The sequence below is a fragment of the Cynocephalus volans genome, chromosome 1 (genome assembly GCF_027409185.1).
Source record: "Cynocephalus volans isolate mCynVol1 chromosome 1, mCynVol1.pri, whole genome shotgun sequence".
NCBI classification, from domain to species: Eukaryota; Metazoa; Chordata; class Mammalia; order Dermoptera; family Cynocephalidae; genus Cynocephalus; species Cynocephalus volans.
Genome location: NC_084460.1, coordinates 81,596,506 through 81,623,396, shown reverse-complemented (window position 1 = coordinate 81,623,396; position 26,891 = coordinate 81,596,506). Strand labels below are relative to the sequence as shown.

Sequence of the window (26,891 nt, the reverse complement as noted above, 5' to 3'; positions counted from 1 at the left end):
ACTGGGAATGATAACTTCTGTTAGTTGACTTCCACCTTCAACTGAAATTTCCTGAAAAGTTACCAGCATTGACTGGCCAAATAGTGAGGAGGCCTGGAGCACATAAGCCAGTCCTGAAACTTGCTCCCTGATGGTAGATTTATTTTCCCTGTAGTTAGCAGTAACTTTGAGCCCTGAAAGTTGCTGTTTGAAAAATTACTGTTTTGGTATGCTAAATGACATTCTAGCCCCTGGAAGACTTGTGGGAAATCTCTTAGGGCCTGGAGGATTCCAGCTCCATGTGTGGAGAAGTATGACTTACATGTTTGTCACCTGTAATGCTGGGCAACCAGTGGCATTCTGCTACCAGCATGAGCGTGTGGCTGCTGTTTTCCTCATTTTTGTCTCATTCTGTTTCCCTTGACAGAGCAATTTGGTTTTGATGCTGTGCCAGAAATCTTCTGACAATGAGCTACTGGAACTTGGAGAAAAAGAATTGTGTGCAGTACCGCAGGCATTTTCTGGTGGACAACAGTGTGTTTCATGGTGAGCTGTCTATTGTATTTATGTAGTTGGATCTTTTATTTTGTTTCTGACAGCACTTTTATTCTAGCACTCTTAGATGCAAATACTGTATAATTGTTGGATTGAATCAAGAGCTTGAGTTAACTTGTTTAAGGATAATTACCCTGGAAGCTCCATTGCACTCATTACCCACAGTTGTAAGCAATGTGCCCCACCTCAGCAACAATCATGGTGTTATCACTTTCTACCTTACAGGGTAGTTTGTATCAGCATCTTCCCTCTACTACCACACTGTCAACTCCAGTAATATTCCTTTCTGATGTTTGTACTTATTTTGGGATAGGCCCATAGCAGGTGTTCAGTTGTTACTTGTGGCTCATAAATCAGTACTTATTACCAACGTTTTGTGACTTTCGAATTCAGATATTAGAGGTTGCTTATGGCCACCTGTTTTAGACATCTATTGAAAAGAAGTCCACTCACTTTTATTGCTGTCCTTTGGGGCTTTAAGGCTTCTTTATATCAGGCCACATATAAAAACAGAGCAGAGCAGATTACAGCACTTAACTGTCACTATCAGGGTGGATTACTGCAGCGATGAATCAGAGTAATCAATATTAGTCATTTTCATGGCAAACTGAGATGAATTACCTTTATCCTGCTGGTGTCTGTTTGTTTTGTGGGATACAGTCAGGGATAAGCTCTGCCAATGCTGTTATCAGGAGACCCTTGAGTGAAATGATTTAAGAATTAAAGATAATGTGGTGCCAGAATTTTGAGAGTAATCCCCATGAGAAGCCTGTGGAATTGTAGAGAGAAGAGAGATTTCACGGGGAGAAGAATGCTGCTTAACAGAATTTTGTAATCTCAGTTGCTTTTAACTTTCTAAGGTTGGATTTTGTTCCCCAGTTTGGTGACAGTGTTTATTATTCCTTTAATTTTAAGATAACAAACTTAATCTTACTTTATTAAACACTTCAGAGTTCACAGTGTTTTTCCAACTTTCATTATACCCCCTCACTATAAGACCTTACAAGGTAGAGGGTGACTTCATTTTACAGGTGAAGAAAGGGGAACAGATGGAATGACTGCCCAAGTTGACATAGCTAATTATTAGCAACGTCAGAATGAAACTTCCTGCCTCCACTTTCCAGGCTGGCTGTCTTGACATTGTAGGGTTAAGTGCCCTTAGCAGAGGAGATTTGGGAACCACAACCTAACACTGAGGCTCTCCTTTGCTTTTCTCTGAACCTTATCCGAGAGTCCTGTTCATTGCTTCATCTCTTGCATAGTGTTTGCTCTATGGTAATTTCTGTTAACAACTTTATTTGCATTAAAATAGAATAAATATTATGATTGAAGAAACACAGGAATTAGAAGAACTAGCTTTATTTTTCCAAGCTTTATTTTATGCCAGTTTTGAAAAGGTTCAAATTTAAATGCCTTAAATTCATTATTATTTTTATTATTTTAGAATGCCTTTATCCAAAGATCTCGAAGTCTATAACAATTTAAAAACAATTTCCTATGTATTTTTATAGTTATATTACCAATTAGCATATTACTATATTGAAGATACTTATGCCAGGGGCTTGATGAACATTGTCATATTGAGTCCTTTCAACACCTTTGCAATAGCTACTATGAAGGTGATACCGGACAGCTTAACCTAGGTCCTTGATCCTACCAAGTAAGAATAACCTTATTTGGGACCAATTGAAGTCCACAGTCCAGTGAGCTCACTCAATGAGAACAAAAGGAAAGAGATAGACAAACATACAAATATTATTGTGCAGAGAGACTAGCGCCAACGTGTTCACGTAGGTGGCTTCGGAAAGCAAAATGAGAACCTGTGTTCCCAAGGGCAGGGAGGATTTATATATTGTCCTGGGATGAGGGTGTTTCTCTATCCTAACTGAGGGGAGGAATATTCCTCCGTGAAGGAGGAGCTAAGCTAGTTAAGGCCTAGTAAGGTAGTATCAGCTCTGGTCATGTGCAGAAGTTACTTCCCTTCACCTTGTCCTTGTCCATTGCAGGTGAAAGGTCCTAATGGTGGTTATTTGCACCTTGGCTCCTCCTTGTGCGCAGGTGCGACAGGGTAACATGCTGATTGGTTGTGTGGTTTAGCTGTTGCCAGTGCATTATGAGTCCGTTAACTGCCAGGCAAAGAGCTGGTGGTGCTGATGCAGTAGCTTCTCTGGGGCACGTCCCTACACTATTCCTGCTTCAAGGGTACTTCAAAAAGTTCATGGGAAGATTCATATTATCAAAGATACATATCGTCTTTCAATTCTGTTTTTCCATGAACTTTTTGAAGTATGCGTGTATTCATTCCATTTTATGAATGGGAGAACGAAGGCTTGGGAAGTTGCCAAATGGTGATCTGGAATTCAAAATCTTGATCTAATTCCAACCCTCCCCCCATTTCTTTTTTTTCCATTTTATAGAGAAATTAACACACCGAGAGGTTTAAATTCTATTCAGCTGTTTGCTCTGTTATTAACTAGCAGTGAACAAGTTAACTTGAACAAGTTATATAATCCTTCAGGAACTCAGTTCTCTCCTCTGTGAAATGAGCTTGCTGATCTCGATGACTTTTGAGGTTCTTTTTAGTTCTAATATCTGAGATTCCAGGGAAGTATTTCTGAGAGTTATCATTACTATATTTTGTGAGCTACGTTTTCATAAACACAAGATACACAAGGGGGCAGTATAATACTTAAAATATAAATTGCTTTTTTGCATTCTACGATTACTCTTTCGAAAGGATTTAAAGATATTACATCCTCCCAAGATTAAAAGGATCAAAGCCAATTAGAATCATGATTCTATTCATTTATAATATAGAATTAGCTTTCAGTATTTTTGATAGTCTGAAATATCTTTTTGGATCTCCATGCCTATGTTGTAACTCAGGAAAGAAAGATGCCTTCTGTCCTTCTGTTAAGGTAGGAACTTTTTTAACTTAAGGGAGGGTTGTGGGAAGTCTTGGTATACTGTAAGCCAAGGGAGCTCTTAGTGATAATACCTGTGCTAGAGGATTTCAGAACATTTCTGACAGAAGAGAGGGGACAGACATGTCGTGTATTTCTCCTGGAGTGGTTTCTAGTTCTGACCAGGCTTTTGCTTCCTGACTTGGCTTCTTCTTGTTTATGTTGATAACTCTCCTTACATAACCAAATCAACAAAACAAAAAGAAACAAAACCTGTTCATTATAAACAGAAAAGAACCATTTTCCCTGCAAAATAATAGACTTGGAATTTGCAGACTTGGATGTGCATATTGTGCCTTTCAGACTTGCTTTCTACATCCAGACTTAAGCAGTGTTCCCAGAAGAAAGGAGCTGTATTAAAAAGAGGACTCTGCGGGCTAAAATGGCCGATAAAAGTAAAAATAAAAATGTAAAATTTATATACTATTTCACAGTTCATCAGTCATATTCATAGTCTCACTTTCTGATTGTAGAGGTGGGTTTCACTGGAAACAATTCAGAATATTGCCTACAATCCCACGACCCAAAGAGAAAGACTTTTTTTTCTGGCAGCTTGTGGGTAAGGGCATTGCACTCTTGACCTTGATGTTATCCAGCACCACACTCTAACCAAGTGAACCAAGAAAGAGCTGTTAGCCACACTGTTAAGTCTGCTTCTGACAGTCCTTTGTCTACTGTTCAATCCTCACAAATCATGCAGGAGTGGAATAGCTGGAAAATGTGGGACTATGGCGTACGCTGGCCAACAGAAATGAGCTGCTTGAATTGACTTAGTTCTATGTTCAGTGATGAGAGGTATTCTGGTAGGAATTACTAATTTTTGTATTTCCTGCTTGTCTGTCTTTTGCCCAGGTTTTTAGGGAACCTATTGAATCCAAAGGGATTTGCACCTATCTAAGAAGCTAATTGTTGGGTTTTTCTCCTTCTCGGCTTTTATTCTCTTGATATATTTGTAATAGAGAAAAAACGTGGGCAAAGAATGTTTTGTGCAGTATGAACCTTACCTTAATGACTATACTCATGAATTATTCTGATTTGGAAATACACCTATACCTTCAGCTGTTTCTCTTGGTTGTAGTGAATTGCAGTATTTTTTTCTGACCCTGGGACACAGTTTTGATTCTTAAACCAATAATTTGGAGTTAATATGTACAATTTCTTATGCACATAAGCTTTTTCAAACATTTGAGCTCCTTAATAGAATATACCTGGAGGTGACTTAATGTTCGTTTTCAAGCATTTCTAGTTATAATTGTAATATTGGAAAAAATATTAATTGCTTTCCTGTAAGTTACTATGATATCATCCCAATTTCTTATATTGAAATTAATTTCTATTGCTATCATGTTGTTGTATGAATATTTCTGAATAACTGTCACAAATCTAGACTAGAAAACATTTTGGACTGAATGAGTGCCTCTATCTTGGGATAAAATTAAGGGAAGCTCTCATTAAATATTTATGCAATATGTCATTTCAAAAAGTTGCCTTATGTGCACTTTTACTTTGCCTCACAACTACCTTCTAATGAAACTAATTAATTTAGTTAATTTTATTAATTACTTTTTATCCACCCTCCTTTTCCTGGCCAGATGCCTAGTCAGTGATGTGAGGGTAAAACTTGACCCCGAGTTTGTAATGGAAAATTGACTGAAATGGGATCCTGGAGACAAGTTCTAATCCTAGTTTTACTATTAATTTGTGTTGCCTCATATCATGTCTGGGACTGTCAGTTTCCCTATCTTTAAAATGAGGGTTGTGTCAACTTCTAAAGTTCCCTTCTGGCAGCAGTGTTTGAGGTGTCCGTGTAGTTAAACATCAGGATGAGCATATGATGTATGAAAGTACCCTACAGGCCAGGAATATGTGAATGAAAGACTGGTAAGACAGCGATGAACAGGGAGTAAGATTCCTTTTTGAATGTAAACTTTGTAGTTAGTGTTGCACTGGTAAAAAGTTATATTTCTCTTTAGGGAGAGAGGTAGGGATGGGTGAGTGTGTGTGTGTAGAGATGGTCATGGTTCCTCCTGACCCTGGGGAGACCTAACAGGACTAGACCCACAAGTTTTCAGGACAAATGTGATTCTATTCAAAAAACAAGAGTGGGGAATTCCCCCCTCACTGGAGTTCCATCCTCATTGGAAGAAGAGAAAAGAATGCCAGATCCTGACTGGTAAATATAAAGGAGAATGAAGTTAGGCAGAAGTGAATTAGAGTTCCACTTAATTTAGGCCAATTTATTAGCAAGTTATGACTTGAACAGCCTCCCTGCTTTAGGGTGTTTGGGGGCATTACTAGATTTTATATTAGAGTGATATTTCTTTACTGAGTGAAAGCCTAGCTTTTCCAGCTGGTGACTTTATAAACATCCCCTTCTAGGTCCAGAGAATACTACTGCATGTGGAATTTCTATTAGTACAATGATAGTAAAGATTTTGTGAGCATCATTAAGATCAAGAGTATTATCTTTAGGAAGGGAAAATATTTCAAAGACAAGTTGAGAGGTAAGATTAAAAAAGAGAAGATAGTTCTTAATGGAGAAAAATACTTCAGTCATTTAAATTTTAAACATTATGGAATGAATTCTGGAAGCAGCTTTGCCTTGTAGATTCTTTAGCCCCACCAACCTGTTTACCCACCCACCAGTGATGACGACCAAGGCAGAAAGCATTGACAGCAGGTATTGTTTTAGGTCTATGATGTTCAGGTGCATCTTGCAAAGATGCCAGAGGTAGGCAGGGAAGGTTTAGGCAAAGGAGGCATGCCTGACTCAGGTGTAGCACTTTGTAGGGACTGCCCTTCAATTTCACTCCTCAGGGTGCTATCTCTGCCACCCTGGCACCTAGGATATTATACACTAGGAGCTCAGATAATGTGATTTAAATGAATGAAATCCCACTGCCCTAACCCCTGACAATTCTCCTTGGACTTCTCTAGAGACACTCCAGGCAGGTCCTTGTCTACTGACATTTTAGGTTAGGGAAAGTTCATTTCCTTAAAGGTACTGGTGTTCTTTATTGTGCTTGCTTCTTGCAAGATTCTGTAGCTGGATGGATCAGAACCAAGCAGCGATCTAGATTTCTAAAAATCCGTGTGAGATGTCTCAGTCTTTCTTCCTCATCAGAAATCTAATCCAATGAAGGGATCTTGGAGCATACTGAACCCACTGTGATTTCTCTGTCTTGCTTTCTATGTCGAGGTCATTCATATTCTGTAACAATGGAGGGGATGAAAAGGTGTCCTGTATAGTGCCTAGCAAAATGGGAAATTGAAGATCTGGATAGGTGGGAAACCCACGTGAGCAAGAAATAACAATGTTCATTCTTCAAAGCTTTAGCTTTAATTGTTTGAAACAAGCCTATTGCCATCAAGTGAGATCCTTGGCTGGCCTTTTCCATTAGACTCTTAAATTCTTTCGTTTAAATCTGTGGCCACTGGGAGGCCAGCCAAATAGAAAGGTCTTTGATTGTTTTATTCCTTTATGCTTGGGAATACCAATTTTCTAATTACTCATTTAGAAGAAATTGTGTCTAACAAACAGTCAACTTTTTCTCCAGATTTGCACACTTCTCATGTTTTAAGTAATTATTTATGAAAATTATTTCCCCTTAGACCTGTGTTACAAATTTAAGCCTTTGTTCTTTAAACTGCATTTCCATAATTATAATTAATTTTCCTCTGCTCTCTCATTTTCCCAATTGTCTTTCCCACTCTGTGCCTAATGTATGCAGAGATTGATGGGAGGATGAAATGTCTTTCCACGAGTAGATTCAGGGTTCTTCCAGGGAAACATAATCATTTAATTTAGTTATACAAAAATCCAGATATTTTTCTTCAACCACAGTAATAATTATTAGTGATTACATTTGTAATCATGAAAACCTCCCATCTATCAAAACAAAGATGAAAAACTGTAGTTTGTCCCTTCATACTCATACCGTGTTAATGCAGTCATCCCGACAGAACTGTGACATGTTTTACATTTTTTCAGGGCTCTTTCCTTTCAGCAAATACGTATGGGGTTATTATAAGTGCAACCTGTTGGTTTTAAAGGAACATTTAGATTTTTTATTTAAAGCCCACAGCCCCTGGATGAAGTGATCTCACATACTCCCACAGCTTCAACTCCTGTGTATATGCTGTCAAGTTCAACAGTGCATTGCTGCCTTAGACCCTCAGATGTCCATCGCCTGCCTGACAGCTCCATGGATGCCCTTCAGGCCCTCAGACTCAACATGTTTGGAGCAGAACTCCATCCTCAACTGGTGCCCGTCTGCATTGCCAGCCTTATCTTGCCATTCTTCCTCTACACTGACCTTTGCATTCCTTGCCCACAAAGCTCACCCCATCTTCACTTAGCCAACTTTCAACTCATTGTTCTGGTCTCAGAGTAAAGGTCCTCTCTGCAGAGAAGCCAGACCAGGTCAGGTCCTGTTTTATGTTTTCCTGTCACTCTGTATAGGAGTGATAGGAAAACATTATTGCTATAAATAAAAACAGTTGTGTCATAACTAGTTCAATTTCTGTCCCTCTCTCCCCAAGTTTCAGGAGAGTAGAGACTATTCTCACTTCTATCTCCAGCACATAGTACAGTGCATTGCATATAATGGGTGCTCAATAAAATATCACTGAATGAATTTCATTTTATTTAATATGGAAATAAGAGACACTTACTGTTTCATTAGTTTTGTATCCTCTGTTGAGTTCAGTTTTTAATCTTTGTGCTATGGAATGTGTCAGGTCTACAGACCCTCTTCTTGCCTTCACTCAGGCTTTTGCTATGGAGAACCCAGAAAAGAATACTCAGAAACCATTCCTTGTTGAGACTGAGAAGGAAAAGAAGGCCGCTTCTGCTGAGAATCCAACTTAGCCACAGACAAGATTATTACAAATGTATAATGCCTAAAAGTGAACAAGAGCAAACTATTTTTTAAAAGAGTTTCTTAGGCCTTTTGAATTCGTTTAATACAACTTTCCAGACTTTCCATGTTGGTTATATATGTATTTTTTTATTCAAGTCTGAAATGGAAGGTTTCCCTCTTTAAAATTGCACTATTAGTAAATGCTGTTTAATTGCAGTATTTTGCATGCTATTAAAATTCTTGGCTGCTTGTGTCTAAAAATCTCCAGTCACAGAAGTGAGGGTTGTTTGTGTGGTAAACCTTATGGCAGAGAGCAGAGGATAGACCTGTGCCAAAACAAAAGCACCAGCTTTTTCAGTGAAAGAAGAGCAAAGGAGACCTGGGTACATGAGGAGAATAATCAAACAGCACAGGGCTTCTTTAAAAGTTAAGAACATGCACTTTTATTTCAGCTTTACAGACAAAAAAGGGGTGAGCTTCTAAGCTTTTCATCTAAAAATCTCAAGCGATATGAGATACGTTGCTGACTTAGTAACAGCAAAATTGCTCTGAGAAACACCTATCTAGGTAGGATAAATGTAGACTCTGTGAAAACTTTTTTTGGTCTAAATTTGTTTTGTCCATATTTGTCTCTTGTTCAGAATATGTGACTGATGTATAGGTATTCTTAGAATTTCTTCTATTTACTTGTAGAGGGTGGTTGCTTATGCCCCATTAAAAGGAAGAACAGTGAGCACATTTATTATTTATAGTGTCCTAGTTTTACTCCTTGCCAACTTGAAATTGAACATCAGTGCATATCTACAAATGACCATTCTTTGAAATTGTGCCAATGTCAGAATTTAATATTGTTTTTAAGCTAAGCAGAAGCTTATCTCCAGATGTGGAGACTTGTCATTAATTAATGCTTTGAGCCAGTGGTTCCCAGCCTTGGCTGCACATTAGAATCACCTGGCAATGTATCAAAAACAAAAACAAAAACTGTTGCCTGGGTCCCAGCCCATTAGGTTCTGATTTTACTGGTCTGGGTTGTGGCCGGGGCATGGGGAAATTTTTTAGAACTCCTCGGGTGATTCCAGCAGGCAGCCAATTAGATTCTGGTGGGTTGAAAACCTGAGACTTGAGGTGACAATACACATTCTCTCAATAGCACTAATGAATTCGTGAGTTTGATAATGGTTATTTTCTGTGATAACAGCCTATCTTATACTGAATCTTGAAAGGTATAGGAAGGGATGCATTAAATAAGAAGGAAATGGATACAAATAGATTATTTAAATATAGACGAAGCAGGAGAATGTAGAAAAGTCATTTATGCTTAGAATTTTGTGGATGCTGTTTTCTTTAAAAATTAAAAGAATTTTTTTTCTGGTGATAGCTATACAGGCTCACTATAGAAAAGTAGAAAAGACTAAAGCAGGAAAGAATAGTCTGTAATCTCAATATGTGTTTTATGTCTGCACTTTGTTAAAATGATTTAAAAACCAATGGCTAAATAGTGATTCCCAGCTATGGTTATACATTCAAATCTGGTAGGGTGTTTTTTAAAATGTACCGATGGCTGGACTCTACCCAAGCCCAGTTAAACCATCTCTGGGCCAGGGGACCCAGATGTCTTCATTCATTCATTCATTCTTTGTCTATATAGATATATTTATCTATTGTCAGGTGATTTTGATGTGCTGTGAGGTGAGAATCACTAGACTAAAATTGTTAATTGACTAAATCATTGATTGGATTAGTAAACTATATCAGATATTAGTTTACTGATATCATACAATATGTAACTATTCATAGTTTGGGCAAAATCGGTACATGAAAATCTTGATTTTATAAAGACTATTAGCAGAGGGTTGGGGGGGCAAGTGGTATGGTTACCTTTATATGGTTATTTTTCTCTTTCCTAACAGACTTATATCATATTCCTTTTAATATTATGATTTCTTAGTGTCTTTAAAATGTGATGTCTTAACTGACTTTACAATGCTATCCATGATCCCCTGATGATAAAGAGAAATACTTTGAGAAGTTTCTTGACAATGGACAACAAAGAATATATTAATTCTGTTCTGTTTTGATTAATCTGTAATGAGGACTACACAGTTCACAGCAGGATAATTTGAAGAACTTGATATGGAAATAAATATGGAATACAGGAATTGGGAGAATGATGTCATTTGGAGTACATCAGATGTAATCTTGAGTATTATTCTTGGAATTGTGTTTATCTACTTTGGAAAACTAGTGGCATCCAGAGACTTAGAGAACCACCATTTTATTGTGCAGGGTAAGCGTTATCAGCCCTTTTAGGTATCTGTTCTATCTCCATCGTGCTGTGTGTGAGAAAACTGATGCTCATGGTCCCTCTGTTATTCCTAGAGGTCTCGGAGTGGTGAAAGAGAAATCTTGTCTACTCAGACCACTCTTGTTTTGCATACTTCCTTCTTTGCATATAGAACCTTATGGGGGACGCAAAGAGGAATTTGAGGCTGATGTTAAGATAATTAAGTTTAAACCTTGTCAGGAGGAATTGGTAGACTCTATATTCCAATATTCCTGGGGCACTACTAGGAAATATTAGGATTAATGCTAAATCAAGGTTGTCATTGCAACTAGTGGTGCTGGTTGCTTTATTAGCATTATCCCTTTTAAGTCTTTCAACAACACTGTTTTACAGATGAAACTCACAGAGGTAAACAATTTGCCACAAATCTCATTGTTAGATTATGTGTTCAAACCCAGGTTTGTTAGACTCTAAAATCTAGGGTTTTTTCACTATTTTGACACAATGATTTGTTGCACAAACTTGTGTCTTTTAAAGCAAGTGAGGGGAAAGTTTTGTGTTTTTAAAGAGCTTCAGGACCCTTTAGAGGCCACTAGAGGACTCCGCAGAGACACTAGCAGAGACACTATGGTGACATGCCCTCAGACTGGGAGGGGGGCATTGAGAGCTGATGTGTATGGAGTGGTGGTCCCTGGGACCTTGTTGAAAATGCCCACTCTCGGCCCCACCAGCAACCTCCTGAATCAGAATCTGCTTTTTTAACAAGATCCGTGGGTGATTAAGTATGAGCAGTACTGCTCTAAGAGACCCACTGGGCTTCCCATGTAAGTACACATGAGTGACAAATTAGTCCCTATTTTCCAAGAAACAGGAAAAAGAAGGATGGGGGTTCAGGGGGAATAGAACTGTTCCCCACCAAATGAAGCATTGAGAGGCTGGAACATCTTTGTGAGGGGTACACTCATGACAAAGACCCCAGACAGTATCCTGATGCTCATATTCTGAAGTAGGAGACATGATGGCTATGAATGCCCAGGTATTTTTTTTTTCTTTCTGTGTCTAAAGTGGGAAGATACAGTTAAGGATATAGGCAGTACCCTGGTCTGCAGTGATGCATGGCATGTCAGAATCAGAAGGGACTTGAGAAGCCATTTGATTAAGGAATTCCGAACAGACTCCATAGCTGGACTTGAAGACGTTTGTGAAATCTCTGAAAACATTATGCTAGACACTCTGTGTATATAAGCATATACATTTGTGCATTCCCCTCTATGAACAAAGAAACAAAGTTCTTAGCTTTCATTAAATTTCACAGTGATCCGTTACTCATTGCCCCTTTTGAACATTATAAGTCTCTGAGTAAAACTGCTCTCCTGTCATAGATGGGAAGGTACATGGCTGTTGCATATGATACCAACCAGCTAGTGGCAGTAATTCTAAAAGCCAACGTTCTGTCATTCCAGCTCAGCCAGTCTTTATATGAGCTAAATATTATGAAACGCTAAGTGGATATTCTGTGGGCTAAATCTTGCAAATCTCTGCATTTTTTTGGTTATCAGAAAAGGGTAGATCTTTATAGCATTGAAATATTATGATATAAAAGGAATTTTACATGAAAGCATTTCAAAGCCTCCGTGTATTGGCCAGCTGAGGGTCCTGGGCATTGGTCCTGGTTTCCCAGTCACTGAGGGCAGCAGGGCTCCATGAAACCAGACTCTCCCCACCTGGTGGCATCCAGCTGACTTCTGTTCATGTTTTCATAGCTAATAAATGATTATTAACTCTACATGGGGAGTCAGGTACTGAACTTTACAAATAAAGTAGCATAGTCCATATAGCATTTATATCCAGTAATGATTTCACTGTCTGGTAATTTACTATCTGGTGAAGTGTTGACTCCATGAATCCAAAGGACATTTAGAACATTTTTTTTTTCTCCCTCTGGATAAAGGTTTTACAGTTGCTGCTCTGTAGATGAATGGCCTCTGGTTGTGGAAATTAACTCTTTAAAGTAGTCTCTATGTGTCTACCAGAAAATAAATGTCCAGGTTCTTGTGAATTATATCAGTCAGTGACAGGAGGATGGTTGTTTAAGGACAAATACTTAGTCTCAGTATCTCAACATGCAGCCTGTGTTTGAGACCATCTTTCCTAGGTACATGCTGTTGCTTGAGCCCCTGAGAATCCATCTAGAAAATAATATTCTCATTTGTCTCTTATTTTGATCTCCAATTATATTTTTTGATCCCTTATCCTTTACCATTTTTTCTAAATTATGGAAATCAGTTCAGACATTTAATATCTAGCAAATGTAGGTACAATGTTTCTGATACTAGTAATCTAAAATTTTTTTCTTGGCTAGAGAACAAGTTCTGCATAAATCATAGTACTAAATTATTTCTAAATTAGATTAATTCATATACAGTGATGAAATGTTATTGGTTTTCTATTTTATCGTCTTTAGTATTCATGAAGAAGCAATTCTTTCCTCTTTTCTCCAAGGCCTAACAAAATTAGCCTTTGTAACTATTTTAGTGCTAGTTGACTGAGTGAGGAAGATTAATGAAGCAGAAAATTAAAATACTTTCGATGTTTTAATTTTAATACTAATCATCAATCTACACTTCAAAGTTATTTCTCTCATTGATATATTTTTATTGCTTTGAAAAGTATTTCTGTCTTTCATAATGCCTTTTCTAGGTACAGAGCTTTGTTAGATTTTTGAAGTTCTTGCTATTTGAATAATTTATCATGGAACAAGAATTTTGGCAGCTAAAATCAATTTGATTATTGGCAGAAGGCTTAATTATATAGGCTCTCAAGCATTTCACAGCCCTATATGTACAGATTTTTTTTTTTAAAGTTAAGCAACATAGGGCATCTTGAATATACTTTTACCTTTAAGAGAGTATGAATTTTCTACTAGTATTTTAGAGTGGTTATACTATGATATTCATGCTTATTTTTCTAATAAAAAGCCCCGGAGTTTTTAAATAGAATTTTCAGGACTGGAAAAGTTCTCAGTGAACTCAAGAAAATATTTAATGCAGCCAGTTTCTGAGCTCCTCTCTAGAATGAAAGCTCTAGAGAATGGAGAACAGGACTTCAGGGCTGGCATATGGGAGATAACCAGTAAGTATATGAATGAGTCAGTAACCTGTCACTGTTTACCAGTGAGGACCCTGAGGGTTTGGAAGTTCAATTGGTGGGCCCGAGGTAGGTCTGACCTCACTGTTAGTACCTAGTGAGAACAAGCCCCTGAGCACTGTGGTGTGCTGTGTGGTACCTACCATGCCATGCCGTGTGCCCATGTTCACAAACACATGATTCCTTGGTCTCATTCTAAACAGAGCAGCTCACTGGTTCCCAGGCGCTGGTGTAACTATTAGTCATTTGTCCCTGCACAAAGCTAGGCTGAATAAGGGATGTTCTCCCTTTTCTCCTTCATGCTTTAGATATTATTGACTGAGGTTCTGTGCTGGGTATTAGCAGGTGACAAACTAGGAATGGCCCCTATCTGTATAGAGCCTACAATCTTGCCTCTCTTTGGTGCTACTCTTTTCCTCCCCCCAAGCTCACACAGGACCTTTATGTTACATTAACTTTTATCCCATTTCCTTTATCATTGTGTGAATCCTCTTTCTGTACACACATGTACACCAGTATTTTTTCCGAATAATTTGAGAATAAGTTGCATACCTCATGGGCCTTTGCCCCTAAATACTTCAGTGTACATTTCCTAGAACAGGGATATTCCCTTATATAACCATGGCACAGTTATCAACTTAAGTGCATTTAACATTGATAAGGCCCTTACATTTTTTTTAACGTCTTTTGTTTTTGAAAGATTTTGTTTTTCTCCTGGTCTCTACAGCAAAATAGACCTGGGAGAAGGAAAGTAACAAGCATGGAGAAAACGTTAAGGCTTCTTAAATCCTACCAAGTTCTTAGGGTTAAGCCGGCTTCATGTGTGAGTGACCTTAAAAGGGCCTTGCGCTTGGTTTAATGTGCTGCTGTTGCCATCTTGAGATTCTTTATTTTCATTTTGTGGTGGATCAGCACATGACATAACTGGTCCTTCTTAGAGGGCAAATGTACTGGGCTAGGAACTTTTGCATCCGTTATTGTAGGTATTACTGTAGGTGAGAAAACTGAGGCTTAGGGAGATTTGAAATAACTTGGCTTGTACTGCTGAGCTACCTAGTGGAAACAAGATTTGAACTCAGGTCTTTTGATTCCATGTGTGATGGTTGTCACATGGCCTCCAACTACTCCTTAACCCTTAACTCTTCCCCATTGTGTTTAATTATTTCTGGATTTGGAATTAACCTTACCTTTCTCTTTTTCTCCTCAGGAACTCTGCCTTCTCTTGATACCACAGGCTGTCTCTCTCATCCTAAATTCCTGGGCTGAAGTATTAATCAGAAGGCCATTTGGAAAACTTTAGAAAAACTATCTTAATCTTCTCCCTGATTCCTAGAGAAAACTCTACCAGTGGTCATTCCTTCATTTACCCTTACCATGTATCACTATTCCAGCAAATGGTTTTCTTCCTGTTCCTAGCTTTTGGAGTCCCTCTGTAATCCTTTGGGGTCTAGGTCCTGCTTTATGCCCAATGTCTTCCTGGGAATTGCAGAGCTATCCGGAATCTGAGTTTCCATGTTCGGGTGGATCTCCCTGCTCTCAGACCTTCCTGATGCTCACTATTCTTCTGGTCTATTCTAGGCCCTGGGTTACATCCATGAACCAGATGTTCACTGTTCCTTCTTTCCAGCAGTTTATAGTATGGTACTCCTTGCTGCTATGTCCCATCTTCCTGTTAGGGTGATGCTGTGGTTTGAATGTCCCACCAAGCTCATGTTGGAACTTAATCCCCAATACGGTGGTAGAATGTGGGGCCTTTAAGAGGTGATTGGATTATTGAATACTGTGCCCTTGTGAATGGATTAATCCATTCATGGAGTAATGGGTTGATGGTTTAATGGGTTGTCATGGGCGTGGTTCTGATGGCTTTATAAGGAGAGCAAGTGAAGTTAGAGCTCTCGCTCATGCCATTTTCTTTCTTAATGTGACACCCCGAGTTGCTGTAGAGAGTCTTCAACCAGAAGAAGGCCTTCACCAGATGTGTTCTCTGAACTTTGGACTTCCCAGCCTCTGAAACTGTAAGAAATAAATTTCATCCTTTCATAAATTACCTAGTTTTAGGTATTCTATTATAAGCAACAGGAATGATCTAATATAGATGTCTTTTAGGTAGAGCAAAAAATTAATCAGGATTGTCAGGGGGAAAATAAGAAAAGTTACAGAAGTGAAGTTATTTGACCTGGAGAAGAGACACTGTAAAAAGCGTTAATGTGTGTAAAAATGTACTCCTGAAGTTGTGGAGAACAGCCACTTCCTGTTTCATCAAGAAGAGACAAAGGAGTCGATTTTTCATTTCTGTAGAGTAATTTAGGTTAGGAATTTAGACTGTTGGGATAGGACTGTGACATATTGAAAGTTGTTACCAGGGAAGTCAGTACACACTTTTTCTTTGGTTTTCTTATAGAAAGAGGGGTGATGTATTTTTTCCTAGGTCATTTCAGGGCATCCTTCCCCTAAAGGTTTTGTTATTAAAATATCCACCCAAGACATTACAGGATTAGATTTTTCAGAAGAGTGCGTCTTCCCTTCAGGGCTATATGGTGGTCCGGCTCCTGTGGAGGACTATTTCCTGTTCTCAGGAGAGGCTCTGGGCAGCTGCACAGAGGCAAACAGCCCTGAGGTCTGCTGAAGATGGGGTGACCTCTTTGCTCTGAAACATCCTTGGAGTTTGGACCCTCTTTAGCCAGGCCCTTGGCTCTGGCTGGCCAGAGAGACTTTCCAGAGATGTGGCTGCTGTCTCTTTGGCCTGAACTTTTGTGGGTATTTGACTTTGTATTCCGAGTTGCTCTCAACTCCCTTTGTACTCAAAAGAGCTTTTGTTGAGAGGGGAGGTTGTTTGACAAGCTAGAATCTTCTCTTTCCTTTCCTCCTCTCTCTTGATGGCTAACTTTACGTTTGCATTCCTCCCAGGACCAGTCTGCTTGTGTAGTCTTCCAAGGCTCGGGATTACCAGGTAAGGGGTTTGTGTTATGGTGACCGCGTGTGCCTCTTATTTGAAAGCACATATTGTAATCCCTACTCAACTGATTGTAGCCAAGCTATGCCTGGGCAGATAATATCATTTACCTTTTATTAGACTCAGAGATGTCAGATTAAGGCATGGTAAAATGTCCTTTATTAATATAGCAGATATGTGCAAGCATGGCTATTATGCAAGTAAGTGGTCCTCCTTTAGCTAAAGTGCTGGAGAATACAAGCACTTAGGGCTTATCGTGGACTTTTACACTCCAGTCGTTGCATTTCTCCTCCCAAGGGGAGTAGCTAAAGGGGCTTCCCTGTTCGGGAGGGAAAAGTGTATTTAAAGCGCTGTGGGGGAGTTTGAATATGTGACTACTTAAGTTTTGAGAATTTAATTAAAGCTTCAGGCCTCAGGGTAGATATTTGTTTTAATATATGTCACTGTCAACAACTATTAGAGGTCCCCATGTGTCTACCTATCTCTGGTTAATTCCCCTCTGTTAATGTTATAATTAACACTGATCAGAACTGATAGTAGATATCCAAACAGTTGATGCTGATTTACAAAGTCTGAGTAGTTTTATTTATATCTGGATGTGAGTTCATGAAACTGAAATGTCAGTTGAATTTTCACATTTCCTTAGTCTCTACCAAAGGCAGTTCAAGTACTTCCTGTGTTCACTGGCTGCAAGCTCCTGGGTTTCTTACAGAACCTGTAGGTAAAATCTTGCCCGTGAGGTCTTGGTTGTTTTTGTGGATTGCTCAGGCTGAAATCTATCTCTGAGCTGACCAAGGATTTTATTTTGAAGTATATTGACATCTTCATCAAACTGACAGTGATGCGCCTGTAAATTTTCATGCTAACCTATAAAATTTAAATTGACATGACCAATAAACAATCACGTATTTCAAAAGAATAGTGAAAACTTTTTATTTTAAAGCCAAAATTCTTGAAGGGGCTCTGGTCAATAAATCATCGAAGAGGTAGTAGGGCTAAAGAGTGGCTCAGCCCTGTCTATGGAACATAGCAAAATTGAATATGGGTAATACTCAGTTGGTTATGGGATTCAGATGCTTCAAAATGTGTAGTGATTACTATCTACTGTTGCATGTCAGGTTTTTAACGTAGTTGACATCCAAACTGGTTCATCTGCCAAGTGTGTGTGATCTACAGGACATGTTCCGTATCATTAGAGTGTATAGTTACATCTCTCCAGTGATGCATCAACAGCCCTGGTGAGCCTGTTCTCCATATAAAACCCTTGTTTAGCCATTCTCGGTATTTGCTTAGCAGCATTGGATGGAAACCTGCACCCCTACAGGTCTTCATCTGTTCTCAGCTGAAATTTTTGTAGTACACTGGGTTTGCAATTTAAGTGTTTGGTAATACTCTGTTTTCCTGTTGTCTAGCAGTTAATTCTCTCTGGCAATAATATGTTAAGCATGTTTGCATGGTTTTGGGAATGAGCACTGTTTGGATTAGAAAGCCCAGTTTCGGGTAATTCTTCCCCACTTTATAATTTTATGATCTTGGGCAAGTCATGGAGAGTCATCGAGGCTCAGCTTCCTCATTTGTGAAAGCAGGATGATACGGTGCCTCTCTGCCTTCATATAGCTATTGCCAGGTTATTGAGGTATGTGTTCCTGAAAGGACTTTGTAGTGGGTAGTATAAAGTACCACACAGGAGTGATTGATTATGATTATTATTGCTATTGAGCACTTAGGGTACATAGCATGCACTTTTGTTTGTGGAGCACCTTAAATTTTCCTTTGACAAGTTATATAACTCACAGTAGCATTCCATTTTGTTCCTTGGGACTTAATGCAAAAGTTCTAGCAATTTTCTGAGACAGTCCTGGTGGGGGTTTCTGAGTTTCATATAATAGCAGTTTCCTTAAATGTGTTGGTGGTGAATAGGCCATAGGTGTGTACTGTGCTGATCTTGTTTGGATTGGTGGTATATGATCCTACTCTCTTTTATCCATTTAGCTCCAAATTTGCAAAGATTGCAATTTTAATCTAGTGAGTTGAGTTGATTGTCAATGTAAATTGATAGCAGATTTTCAGTGCTATCCCATGGATTATTAATAGACATTAAGAAGCTAAAATTCTCTAACCCTTCAATTTTTCATCTCTGTGATTTGCACAGGCCAAGGAATGAATGGGATGGTGCCGCCCCCTGCCTCAGAGCCAGATATCAGTTGGGACAGCTAGTTGAGTACAGGTGGCCCTGAGTGGTCAGGGGATTTTGATGACGGCCTGGTGCCCAGTGTTCTCAGAATGATGTGGAACAGCTTGGGGCTAAGTGCAGGGCTCAGACAGAACAGTTGTAGGTAACCTCTATTTTGTGGAAGGACATATGATTGCTCATCCTGGGAACCTTTACCTGACCATCCACTTGGAAGTTTCCCTGCATCTAGCTCTTTGGGCTTGAACATGCACCGGAGGATCTTTGTTGAGGTTTCATTTGTTTGTGTAGCTAAATTGGTGATTTTGTTATATGATGCATATTGAAGATTTTGGGTTTCCTGTGTAGTTGAATGCACAGTGAAATTTCCTAAAAGGAATTAAACTCTAGTAGCCCTGTTTATTCTATAAGACTTTCAGATGAAAAAAACAGAGATTGAAGAATAAAAGTGAGATGCTCAAGATCTCCAACCTACCTTATCTGGTGATGAGCACGGACTCTATGGCCAGACCATGGGGATTCAGGTCTACCACTCACTTGCTGGGCCGTCTCAGGGAAGTTACTTTTCCTCTCTCTGTCTCGGTTTCCACATTAGATTAAATAAGGCATGGACAATGCTAGGAACAGTATCTGGGACATAGTAAGTGTTTCACAAATGTTAGTAATCCTGAAAGAAAGTTCTTCATTGTAACAATACACCAGTGGGAAGGGCTTTTTTCTCTAGTTGTATTATTAAACCAGCTATACTTTTTAAAAATAACATTTTTTTCTGAGTATAAAAGAAATACATACTTGTTCTAAAAAACATTAAAATATAGTAAAATATACAAGAGAAAATAAAAACACCTAGAGATAACATTGATAAAATTTTTAATATATATTTTTTAGGACTTATTCTGTGTATCTGTACAATATATTTTACATAATTAAAATCACATTGTGTATAGTTTGTATCTTCCTTTTTTCACTTAGTATGAGAAACCGTCTCCAGGTAATTGCAATATCTTGCCAACATTGTTAATAGTATTCCAAAGTATGAATGTATATTTTATTTAATCATTCTCTTATCGATAGGCATTTAGATTATTGGCAGTTATTTATTATTGTAACAAGTACTAAGGAAACATTCTTGTAGATTAGATTTACAGATTTTTATATTATTCTTTTATATTTCTGATGATTTCTTCACAATCACTTTGTAGCAGTAATGATTATTGACTAAAATAAGTGTTAGCAGTTTTAGAAATCTTGCTGCATCTTGACTGATGACTTTTCATTAAGTTTGTTACAATTTATGCTCTCAATTTGCAATTTATCAGCAGTGTATGGAATTTCCTCTGAAGCTCACCCTTCACCAGGGTTCCTTTATCTCAAGGAAAGGCCGTGGCTGGGTGTGACCGGGAAGCTCCGCTTGGCAAAGTGTTTGCCCTCTGCTTACTTTTGTACTACTCTGCGTCTTGTCATGAAAACTGTGAATGTGCTTTAAAAATTGAAAGTGTAATTTGAGATTATGGCTTTACAGACTCTTTTTCTTTTAAAGCATCTCTGTGTTTCTATCCCAGAGACAGTAACAGCTTCTAGCATTTTGTGGGAATACTCTCTAACTGAGAAAAGCATGAGGTATTCTGGAGTTAGGCCTAAAACCTTGCAGATGGTTTCTATGACCTGAAGCCTGGAACCTGGGAGAAGAGCTGGGCCTAGAGTCTGCTTGGGTTTGAATTCCGGTTCTGTCACAGCTGTGTGATCTTGGACATCTTGTCTGACCTGAACCTCAGTTTCCTTACCTTTAAAATGTGGATATTAATATATCTCCTTGCAGAATTTCATGAAGACTAGTGAAAATAATATTTGCATAGTGGTGTTTGGTAAATGGTAGTTTTTACAATGATCATCTCATGAAATGACATGGCTCCTACATTGTGTCAGTAGGTTTTCTAACTGGACTTGGGAGTTCCAGGGGCAGAGACACTCCATGTTTTCACTCTGAGTTGGTCTCATTTCAGGGTTACACAACTGGTTAGGTTGGGGTGTAGGAAGAGTATGGTGTAGAACCTCTTTAATATGAGATTTGAACTAGGGATTGGAGTGGTCACTTACTGGTTTCACTTCCATTTACTGGGTATTTATTTGTCTAGGCACTGGGGCTAGGCTGTTGTCCTCTACTAACTCGTTTACTCTTCAGAAATGCGCTGTGAGGTGGGTACTACAATATGCAGATGAGAGTATTTAGGCTTAGAGAGGCCCCCTTACTCAGGTTGTTTGATTTAATAAATAAAAATACAGGAAATATTACATGGGTTATACTTATACTAAAAATTACTTGATGTTTATCTGAGATTCAAATTTAACTGGGTGTCCTGTCTTATCAGGCAACCCTACCCATAATGTCCCCGAGATCATGCAGTGAGTAAAGGAGAAGCTAGCACTTAAACCTTGCTGTGACTTCAAAGCCCAGGCTTTTACCTACTCCTCTGTGATTTTTTTAGGAAATCAAAAGTAGAACTTAGGTATGAAATATGAGGAAGATGCTTTCAGCTAGGGCTTAAAGTCCTTCACTTATTGTGAATTCAGAAGCCTAATCCAGAGACACTTTTCTCTGTCTTTCACCTGATTGGTGCAGATAATTCACATTTAGGTCTAAAGATTAAATATGGAGAAAGCTAATGAGGGTCTATAGGGTACTTACTATATGCCAAATACTATGCTAGAACTAATCTGGAAAAAGCCCAACCTTTTCAAATGAGAGTTCCAATTAACAAGTTAGAGATTTTAAGGCTGTACCGTCATTGAGATGACCCTGCAGAAGAAGCACCACTGCCTCCCAAAGCCTGTTGGCCTAGACTTGACATCATATATGACCTTCTGTTGGGAGAATACTGGCGAGTAATTGGGGAAATGTGGTTATGCATCCTGTGCCCCTGCTGATATTAGGTCACGTGTTCAAGTTTTATGATTCTTTTGAATGGGCTGCATAGAAGGTTATTTGCTGCTGCTGAAGTACTGGATATTTAATAGGGAGTAGATACTTTTAGGCTCTCAAAAACCCATGGGTGCTCCTTGGTGGTCAAGTGTGTACATATGGGCCATACCTGCTTTTTAAAAGCTTGTCCACCTACCCTGTGAAGCCACTAAGTGGCTTGGTTCTCAAAGGCGCCCCTGAGCCACTCAGGATGAACCTGCCCTGTGCTGTGGTGTTGGGTTCCACATCCAGTTCTGCATGCCAGCTTTTCCAGGGAGCAGCCAAGGGAGCATCAAGGGCAAGAGGTGAGAGGGGTGAAGAACCTGCAGGAGAAAGACACTCCCTATGGGTAAAGTGAGCAATCGACTTTTATTGTCTTTCCCTCCCCTAACCCTCCCTTCCATTGGCATCACAAGGTTGGAGTGGGGGATCTTTGGAAGTAAGGTTTTCCAGACCTTCCTTGGGAGCACTTTGGTCTTTGTCTCTTTTTTGGATTAAGAGGGAGATCCACCCAAAGATGCCTTTTGCTTTTCGGGCATCTTTGGTTCTGGGCAGCTTGAATTCATTACTTGGTACCAATTTTGTGTTATGGAAACACCATTGTCTTTTTGTATATGCTTATCTGGGAGTATTAAACATTTGAATTATATAATGGGAGTAGATATTTCTGAGATATTTCAAATTTTGGAGCACCACTCTTGTTCAAACTACTTGTTAGCTCAGATTAAGCAATGAAGTTCACTGCGTTTCTGGGTTGATGTGAAGAATTTCAAGGCTAATAATGTGAGAGTACTTCAGAAACTTTGAAAAAATGGAATTAAAAGATAATATGAATCTTTCCATGAACTTTCTGAAGTGTCCTTATAATAGTAATGATAATGTATAATATTGTGATTCTAAATACTTTGTGTATTAAACTAACTCTTGCAACGACATTTTGAAGTGGAAACTATTGTTACGCCCATTGTACAAATAAGGAAACTGAGGAACAGAGAATTTAAGTAACTTGCCCAAAGTCACACAGTTAGTTGGTGGAAGATTCAGGATTTGAACCCAGGCAGTTGGGCTTCTAAACTCTTAACTTCTATTTTGTATAGTGTGTCAGATTCAATCTTGCAAGAAGAATATCCTAAATATGTGTCTAATTATGAGTGCCCACACACACATTTTAAATTCAAATTTCCCAGGAGTATTTAAGAGGAAATAGTGAGGTTTGCAAATTGGGGTAACAGATATGCAAATTGGGAAACAGGCAAATGGGAATTGGGGTAGAGCTTTGCCCCTTGGAGTAGAGGTGTTAGTAACCTGGGCTAGGTGACCCTGATGGGAATGGAGAAGAGGGACTGGCATGGTCATGTGCAGAACAGGAGATGCTGGGAGTCCCAGGGCCCACAGGGTGGGCAGGGTCAGCTGGAGCTGGGAGGAAGAAAATGGCAGTAGGGGTCAATACTAGAAAGAGACTTCTGGAGTAAGGGAGTTAATGCTCAGGGTGGAGAGACCCAATTATGATGCTTAAATGCAGGACTACATGGTAGATTGCTTGTGAAATGTCTGGCTGTGTGTCTGTCTACCTATCTCTTCAAAGAAGTTGACTAAACTTGCAAATAATGCTTGTATATACTTCAAGGAAAATTGTACTATAATAACATGCTGGTTCATTCACTAAAAACTGACTTTTTCAGACCCATTCATGCTATTTCCCTTGCCCACATGGATGTGATTTTTTTTTTTTTTTTTTTTTTTTTTTACTTGAGAAGTAGCCTTCACTGTATAAGTATTTTGAAACTGTAACCTCATTTCGTCTAAGTTGGAAACATTCCAGTCTTTTCTATGATTATTGCTATGTTTGTGTGTGGAATAAGGACAAAAAACAAGGAAAAGCTTCAACGCTTTGAATAAACATGTGCTTAACCTGACAGACAGGAAAGTGTGTGCAGAGGACCGCACATAGCTTATTTCTCAGTGGATGGTGTCTGCCTCTGATGGAGTAATGTGTGCTTCCAAGAGTGTGTGTGTGTCTGTGCTTCTGTGTGTTTCTGTGTGTGCATGTTTTCTGTATTCAGCCTGCGTCACTCCCATGGTAATCAGGGTTTCTCAATGACCTCTATAGGTGAGGAGGGTTTCTTTGGTGGTTAAAGACCTACACTTCCCAGACATTAAATGTGCGTGGTGCCTGGAGGGCTTTAAGCGCTACACTAAGCATGCATGTCTCATACCCAAAGTAGCCACAGCGCCTGCATTCCCACAATAGCGGCAGCCCTGAGCAGATGCTTCCAGTGTGCTTATCTGGCTGTGCTATTCACTTTGGGACAAAGTTCTATAATCATATCTCATGGATTTATTTTCTCCACACTGTAAAGCCTGAATTGTGAAGATCTCATCATGCCATAAAGGGCAGAATGAGTCAAGTTCTTGAGACTGCTAAGGATTTCTTTGCATTTTTTCTCCCCCTTTTTGGAGATGTGTATCAGGAAAAGGCTTTGCCTTTAGAGAGAAATTTTACTGCTCTTGCCAATAATGTGTAACAGTATTAAATTTAATGGCAGACCTTGAAGTGTACAAAAACTTAAGTCCAGAAAAAGGTAAGACTCATACTACTAATTTTAAGGTAAGTGTAATAGTTCTAGTAAAGGATGATAAACATTTGTTATTTTATTTCATGCTTTGTTAAGTTAAAGATGTATTTGAATTCTTGGCAACACATTTGAGATATTATATTTCAATATGAAAAGAAAAGGTAATGAAGTATTTGTGGTCAGACAAAAGTGTTTTATCTTGCAAATGTGTACTTTTATAATGGTAGAATTTGCATGCTTACAAATTGAAAGTGCACCATTATAATAAAGTGGTCAGTGAAAAAGTCATTTGTATTCTTAGGTTATAAGTCAGGGACACAGACATGCCGAAAAATTTCATTTGTCAGACACTTATAAGCAGTGGCTTTTAATTTAAACATTGTCAAGTCTTATTCAGTTTGAATAATGATGAAGAAAGCTATATTTTAACTTTGTATAATGATCTGGAGAGAATGATTCCTGATTTGAATCAGTTAAAGGTAGTCATGGATAGTGAAAATAATTAGCTTTATAAAATGGAATGGCATAAGTATCAGCACAGATAAAATGGAGGCAGGACCCATGTATCATGTTCTCAGAGCCTGTCAGCTCCAGTTGCATGAGAGAAACCTTTTAAAGTATGAGTTAGGAGACCAGAAATATAAAATATATGAACATTGTTCTTGAATTATAAGAAATGCCTGGTCAGACAGAATAAATGACATGCCAAGGAATGTCTCCTAAACTTACCTTGAAACTGAAATTCATCTGTCATTTCAGATTATTCATGTAGGTCTACTCAAATGTAACTTTATCTTATCTCATCAATGCTTAGTCTGAGAGCCTGTCTGGAGATTGTTGCTAGTTTATGGTTTCAACTTCAATGTGCCATGTTCACAGCACCAGCATTGATACTTGCTTTTTATTCCAAATATAAATTGTGTCATTGTTGAGATTTCCTGAGTATACCTGAGTTTTCTAAGCCTGGGAAGGAGGTTTTATACAGAAGTAGGGTAGAATTTGTTTTGCTCGATATGCAGTTTGTCAGGATTTCCATTTAGAGTTTTGTCACTTAATATGTTTGGAAACTCTTTTTTATGCAGAATGTAGGAGTTAATGGAATTTCATAGCATACTGTTAGGGTTGTCTTTCTTTACACATCATGGAAGTAATGATGAAAGTGACTTCTATTACTTTCACCCCATAATGTAATCTTTAAGATTAAATTGAAGTTAAAATAAAGCTCTAATTCTTAAACATTATGGAAATTTGAATTAATTTTTCTAGTCATATAATCTTTTAAAGTTGACAAATGTAAGGTGTCTTTTTTCAAGGTAGATGTTTTCACATACAAATGGTCTTAAGATATTTTTAATTGAGCATATCTTTCATATTTTATTTAATAGATTTTCTATTATTTATTTTAATGATTTATTTTGCTGAGTGAAAAATTTCCTTTACTGACTGTCCATTAAAATTGTCTCATTTGGTAGCAAGACTGTTTTTCAAGAAATCTTCCTTCTGAATTTCAGATTAATTTTAAGAGGAACATCTTGAATTATGCAGATCAACTCATTTTCAGGGTGTGTAAAATTAATAGATTCTGAATTCCTGTGAAATCTGAGTTGCATTATTAAACAGCAACGTTAGTGGAAGTGGCTTCAGTGGATTGGAATACAAAGTTAAAAAATGTTCATTCAGAGGCAGGAAGACCAAAGAGAAGAAATCTGAGTTTTGATGGTATATCCTTAGTCTTAAAATTGTATATTAAGTGTAAAACTCATGTTTGCCCATATATTTGGCATTTTGTATATATTCAGGAAATTATTATTGTTATTATTATTATTTGTCTTAGGATTTAGTTTAATGTACTAAACCTCTGAGTCAGAGAATCAGAGAATCATCTCAGTGATTCTTAAAACACTGAGAGGACGTGGGGACTTGAATTGCAACCTAAAATCAGAAATTAGAGCAAGATTGAGGCATGTAGGGCAAATGTTTTTATAACTTTGTCTATGAACTTCATCTTCCCTTTTAGTAACAAGAGATTATACTACTTCCTTGTGTACCTCACAAAGTTGTTGTAAGAATTACTGTTATAATGTCTCTGAAAACATTTGGAAGATGGAAAAGGACCACAAAAATATAAGGTGGTATAGTCATAGAAATAAGTATGATGTGCATTTCATGTGCTTTAATTGAAAAGTCGTATTTGGTGGGCAGTACCTTGACCTAGAACTTTGGTACCATCTGCTACTAATTTTCCCTGTGACTTGGTATAGTCTACATGCCAGCAGTGTGCACGCCGTGTGTGAATGCCTTTTGGGAGGGCAGATGTCAAGGTAGTGGTCAGTCCTAGATTTCTAGAGCAGCAAGAAACCATAGCAATCTCATTCTTTTATAAGGAGAAAAAAATAGGCATGGAGAAACTGCATAAGTTTTC

General features: G+C 38.3%; 1 protein-coding gene across 2 annotated transcripts in view; it reads left to right on the top strand.

Moving 5' to 3' along the window:
- Positions 1 to 446: 446 nt before the first annotated feature.
- Positions 447 to 26,891, top strand: part of PLCH1 (phospholipase C eta 1) — a 178,994-nt gene continuing 152,549 nt past the window's right edge. For both annotated transcript variants that reach the window (XM_063103732.1, XM_063103722.1), the window contains exon 1: positions 447 to 525. In XM_063103732.1, the coding sequence (XP_062959802.1) occupies positions 447 to 525 (79 nt within the window). The remainder of the gene's footprint in view (positions 526 to 26,891) is intronic.